This window comes from Mya arenaria, chromosome 3 (genome assembly GCF_026914265.1).
Source record: "Mya arenaria isolate MELC-2E11 chromosome 3, ASM2691426v1".
Lineage (NCBI taxonomy): Eukaryota > Metazoa > Mollusca > Bivalvia > Myida > Myidae > Mya > Mya arenaria.
In genome coordinates, this window is record NC_069124.1 from 88458864 (window position 1) to 88464972 (window position 6109).

Genomic DNA, 6109 nt, shown 5'->3' on the forward strand with positions numbered 1-6109 from the left:
ACGATTGTGAAAAAAAAACATTATATAAATTACTCTTGTTGGCACGATTTTACGTGAAAGTATGATCTTGTTTTGTAGTGGATGTCGGAGAACGCGCCTTTGTTTTTGCTGAAGGGACAGCACGCTGAAAAGACAGGTGGTGGGATACAAATAAGTCCGAGTGCGATTCCGTAGCTCTTTTTCAAAGAGACCCCTTGGTTCTTTTACGTGCTCGGTGTAAAGCACCGATACACGGGGTACAACTTTCCTGGGTTAAACCAGTACTGAATACATCACAGTGCATATGTTTCTAACCCTATTAAATTCGCAGTATACATGCAGTTATTACTGTCAAACGTACGTTAAGTGTAAGAACACAACGTATATTGGAAACATCATTGTTTTAAATATGTTATTGTTTAAGAATTATCGAGGTAAATTAATATAAGGTCTATGTGGCAAGCTACTTTTATGAATTTAAAACACTCATGTTGCACTTCTCGCTTTCAACGATCAAAAATAAATGTAAATCAGATTGTTAAATATTTTTATAAATAAGGTAAATATATCACAGACACTGTAATATAATATCCATAAATTATTAAAACAAATCAAACAAAATTGCGAAAAAGCAACACTTGTGCATGCGTTAATCATATCATAATACTTTTTAATAATTAATTTGAAGATGGGTTACGCTCATAAGTGGTAAGTGGACGCACAGTCTTGAATATTAAAGAACGTCTTTTTTAAGTAACGGTGTTTAAAACTGAATATGATAACCAGCACACAAACAATTGGTGCAGTGAGATAAAATCAGTCATGAATGACCTTCAGTTATCGAATCACTACAACTCCAAATCTACAGTCGACTTACAATAAGCAAGGATACAATTATTTAACGCACACGGGGCCCAATCTATACAGTCGTCGCCAAAATTGGAGACATACAAGTTGTTTAAAGACATCTAAGAAGCTGAGAACTATGTGACACTTTATATATTAAAACAAGACCGCTCTACTATGGCACAATTCCGATGAGGAATCATCTCTTTGCGGATCGAGACTGGTCGTTACGTCAACGAGCCCGTGGACTAGCGGATATGCACCACGTGCGACGCCGGATAAATCGGGTCAGAGATTCACGTTCTCCTCGCCTGCCAACTGTATAATGAACCAAGACGAGAGGTTTACGGCAACTTACTAGACGAACATTTGTATAGTACAACATCAACTCACGAACAATTAAAACACCTTCTAAATGAGCGCACTAGGAAAACTGCAAAATTCTTAGTAATTTAAAAAACGTTTGCTATTTAATAGGAGAAGTAGGATATATAAACATGTTTAGATTTAAAATAAATAACACAATAGTAACCATGTTGTATCTGTAATATGTATAATGATTGTGACCATAATTGTACATTTATAGCTAACTTTGCATTACGTGACATATAGGCCCATGGGGCCTGGTGTTCTCATGGGGCCGGGTGGTCTCCTTTTGTCTTTATAATTCCATTTACTTATGTATATAACACAAGTCACGTTTATAAACGGTAATAAACAATTTGCTTGTCTGCTTTCTTACTTAATTCATCAGTGTATAATTATGTTATTGTTTGTGTTATTCGTCATTCTTTTCAAGTGAGTGTGTGGGTTAGAAACGGTTTAAGCCATTAAACATTAATTTTGGAATGGAAATATGAAAATCTGCGATCTGATCTTTTGTCAGCAGTCTTTTAACACTGGTTTGCAGGTATTTACGCAAACAATTGCTCATTCCAAGACAAACAATAAAAAAGTTTGAAAAACGGTAAATCTGTGAGAGTGCAGCTTTAAGTGTACGGTAATACTGAGGGTGAGTTCCGTGGTCAACGGTGATTTAAATGAGGTCAAACCCCGCTGCCCTATGTTACCTTTTCCACGAGGAGATTACTTAAGCAACTGTACCATATACCAAGAACAGCGTTACTAGTGGGCACAATACTAATTGGTCAATTAAGTTTAAACATATCTTAATGGAGATATCTAAGGTTTAACAAAAACGTACAAAAGAAACTTCATGTTAAGAAATGAATTACAAGTATTTCATGTTATGTCCTGCTGTAAGTGTATCTAAGCCGCGGGGTCCAGAGGCGGTAACGGGTGTTCTGTATTCGCTGCAGCAGACTCTGGAAGGGTTGGGAGCTGACTATGTCTCGCCGGTCAACGGCGTTGGTCGTCCGTCGGACGTCAATGTATATGTCCGGGCTCAGCATCAGGTGGCGAGACATGCACCTCCGGCGAAAGACAAAACTGCGCCCTATTAGGTAGTTGAAATTACCCATGATATGTAAAGGATGATCCCCGTTCACCAATACACTGTCTACATCTGAGTTCCCTTCCGCTACGTACATGGACCTGAATGTTGTGAACGGAAATATGACAGGATCCTGGGTAAGAAATAAGTCCGAGACAGTCACTCTGGTTTCCGATAAACTACTGCTTATCTTAAGCTTACTTGATCCGCCATTTTTGTAAAGCAGTTCGATCCCTAAATTTGTAGCATCTATGTAAGCGTCAGTAATAGAAGCGTATGGCCGAACCATAGTCGGATCAGTTTGACCAATTATAACAGATGATCCAAAAGGAATCCATTCGAGTCCTTCTGGTGGGACTGGCAGGAGACGGGCATTGCCGTCCTGGTAAAGTACAAACACCTGCGCATAACCACCGTTCCAAGGAATCGGGCGGTAGATGCGAAAGTAGGATACGTTGTGATATGAACGTCCCGTTGCTGCAAGATGGACAGTCATTGAGTCAGGGTTGAGCCACCAAAAGTCGCTGAAGACCACCTCCACGATAGTGTCGTCGCCCTTGTAGATCCGCTCCACCTTGTCCGCCAGCATTGGCCGCCGCTCCAAGGACAAGTGCTCCATGTGCAGCGGCTTTGTCGAGTTAGATTCCACATGCATTATGATTACGTTGTAGTCCTCGCTCGTCCAGCTGAAATCACGTGTGTTCCACTCAGCTTCTCGTTTTGACGGTAAGAGCAGCCTCATTTCTGGTGAGGAAGTTTCAGCCATTCGTCCTTTGTAACTAAACTTAAGTTGCACTAAGTCTGTCAATCCATCGAATCGCACCCTAAAAATCGTTCCCATTTCGCTGTCAATCATCCCGTTCTTTTTCCCCTCTAACTTGAAGAACAAAATTATCCTGACCGCGATCTTTGAATTTGTGCTCTCCGTTGGTTGAGTAATAACCAATTTTGCTTTGTTAGAGTTTAGGATTTCCCCGTTCTTAGATGGTAGGAGTACATTACTAAATGACCAGTAGAACGGTGACAAATGCGGACAGCCTGTCGTATTCTCTGTGCGGTAGTTGGTAAAGGCCCGATAATGGGGTAGAGCTGCAGTTATTTCGTACTCTTGGACGCTTGGATTAAATATTGGCATGTTTATATTGTCGACTTCTGGACATGTAGTTTTGTAAGACTCTTGCACAAGAAATGACGCTTCAGTTTCAACGTCATTGCGACGTACGTTGTAGTCCTGGTCAGCGGTGCACGTGAGTTGACACGTGAATATGTCATCTGTGAGCTTTTCATCTTCAATATCGAGGAGGATGTGATCTATCGCCAGTCCATCTGCGGTACCATTGAACCGAACCTTAAATGTAATTAAAGGGCAACTTAATGGACATTTTAAAACTTGGGTGTTCAACATTATTATATTTAACAGATTAAAAAGTTAATTAGTAATGTGTAAATGACTTTTATCGACACCGCAACATTCTGAAATCAAGAGTATCATTCACCAGTAACTGTAGTTGTCTGTTGTACAAGGCCGTAAAATGCAGTAATTAAAGTTGTTGTTTTTTAAAGTTGCTACATACCGAAAGCGTGTGCCAGCCCATGTGGAGGTAAAGGGGTCGCCGGTTCAAGTTGCCTGTTGACCAAAATCTGGACCAGTTGTGATTCGGGTCCTCCGGCGAGAGAAACGAGTAGATATTCACTCTGTCCACCTCTATCATGACATTTTCGCTGTGGTTGCCATTTGAGAAACGGAAGTCGCGAATCGTTATGTTAGACTCGCGGCGGAGACAAAAATTAATGCTGAGCTTCTTGTTGGGTTCCAGGATGACAGCATTTCCGTTAGAGGCGTTCCGGAGACTCCAGATCGGGTGATTTTCTCTGTTCCTGCCGGTGTCTCCCTGTATCGTGAACATTTTGGCCATTACCGGCCCCATCACAGCCAGTAGACCTAAAGAAATTATCCAGATCCTCATTGTATAAAATATATTATTGCATTAACGTAAACATGAATGTGAAACGGGCCGCCACCAGAGCGTAAACTGGTTCGAGTTTGGCAAACGTTGGTTTAAATGAGTAGTGAAATAACGATTCGCAAAAGATAAATCTTTCATGGTGTCTATTAAACGTGACGTTACAGGGCACGCACATATAGAAAACCGCATTTTTACATTTGATCTCGCTAATTTACGCACACCCTTTTCTTCTCTTAAATAAAAACGATGCGTGCATGGAATTATTAATTCGTATTTCTTTTCAAATGTTTTTGAAAAAATGATCTAAGCATAATGTACAGCTAAAGACAATTTGGCGTGAAAGTATCAAGTTAAATCAACTTAACTCAATGAACTACAAATGTTATTTACCTTATCCAAAGAGTCATTGTTTTGCTTAGTATGGTGTTGTGTACATGCCTTATAGTATTAAATGATTGTGGGAGTAATCATCGGTAAAAGAGGTAATGCTTCTTTAATGGTATTGAATGATTGTGGGAGTAATTATCGGTAAAAGAGGTAATGTTTCTTTAATGGCATTGACTGATTGTGGGAGTCATCATCGGTAAAAGAGGTAATGCTTCTTTAATAGCATTGAATGATTGTGGGAGTGATCATCGGTAAAAGAGGTAATGCTTCTTTAATGGCATTAAATGATTGTGGGAATGATCATCGGTAAAAGAGGTAATGCTTCTTTAACGGTATTGAATGATTGTGGGAGTGATCATCGGTAAAAGAGGTAATGCTTCTTTAATGGCATTGAATGATTGTGGGAGTGATCATCGGCAGTAGAGGTAATTCTTCTTTAACGGTATTGAATGATTGTGGGAGTGATCATCGGTAAAAGAGGTAATGCTTCTTTAACGGTATTGAATGATTGTGGAAGTCATCATCATCAGTAGAGGTAATGCTTCTTTAACGGTATTGAATGATTGTGGAAGTCATCATCGGCAGTAGAGGTAATTCTTCTTTAACGGTATTAAATGATTGTGGAAGTCATCATCGGCAGTAGAGGTAATTCCTCTTTAACGGTATTGAATGATTGTGGAAGTCATCATCGGCAGTAGAGCTAATGCTTCTTTAACGGTATTGAATGATTGTGGAAGTCATCATCATCCGTAGAGGTAATGCTTCTTTAACGGTATTGAATGATTGTGGAAGTCATCATCATCAGTAGAGGTAATGCTTCTTTAACGGTATTGAATGTTTGTGGAAGTCATCATCATCAGTAGAGGTAATGCTTCTTTAACAGTATTGAATGATTGTGGAAGTCATCATCGGCAGTAGAGGTAATTCTTCTTTAACGGTATTGAATGATTGTGGAAGTCATCATCGGCAGTAGAGGTAATGCTTCTTTAACAGTATTGAATGATTGTGGAAGTCATCATCGGCAGTAGAGGTAATTCTTCTTTAACGGTATTGAATGATTGTGGAAGTCATCATCATCAGTAGAGGTAATGCTTCTCTAACGGTATTGAATGATTGTGGAAGTCATCATCGGCAGTAGAGGTAATTCTTCTTTAACGGTATTGAATGATTGTGGAAGTCATCATCATCAGTAGAGGTAATTCTTCTGTAACGGTATTGAATGATTGTGGAAGTCATCATCATCAGTAGAGGTAATGCTTCTTTAACAGTATTGAATGATTGTGGAAGTCATCATCGGCAGTAGAGGTAATTCTTCTTTAACGGTATTGAATGATTGTGGAAGTCATCATCATCAGTAGAGGTAATGCTTCTTTAACAGTATTGAATGATTGTGGAAGTCATCATCGGTAGTAGAGGTAATGCTTCTTTAACGGTATTGAATGATTGTGGAAGTCATCATCATCAGTAGAGGTAATGC

General features: G+C 39.5%; 1 protein-coding gene across 2 annotated transcripts; it reads right to left on the minus strand.

The window, feature by feature from the left end:
- Positions 1-509: 509 nt before the first annotated feature.
- On the minus strand, positions 510-4347 carry LOC128227271 (uncharacterized). Of its 2 annotated transcripts, XM_052937641.1 has the most exons (3): positions 3853-4347; positions 2061-3626; positions 510-1143 (listed from the first exon to the last, which is right to left on the minus strand). In XM_052937641.1, the coding sequence occupies exons 1-2, from the start codon at positions 4243-4245 to the stop codon at positions 2073-2075; spliced, it is 1947 nt and encodes a 648-aa protein (XP_052793601.1). In that variant the 5' UTR covers positions 4246-4347; the 3' UTR covers positions 510-1143; positions 2061-2072. The 2 variants fall into 2 exon arrangements, with proteins under 2 accessions (XP_052793601.1, XP_052793600.1); XM_052937640.1 differs by lacking the exon at positions 510-1143 and having other exon boundaries at positions 2027-3626.
- Positions 4348-6109: the final 1762 nt, after the last annotated feature.

Coding starts and splice junctions, on each gene's coding strand:
- LOC128227271 (XM_052937641.1), bottom strand. CDS start 4,245: ATGAGGATCTGGATAATTTCTTTAGGTCTACTGGCTGTGATGGGGCCG. Junction 3,627..3,852: donor TGGGCTGGCACACGCTTTCG/GTATGTAGCAAC, acceptor ATTACATTTAAG/GTTCGGTTCAATGGTACCGC.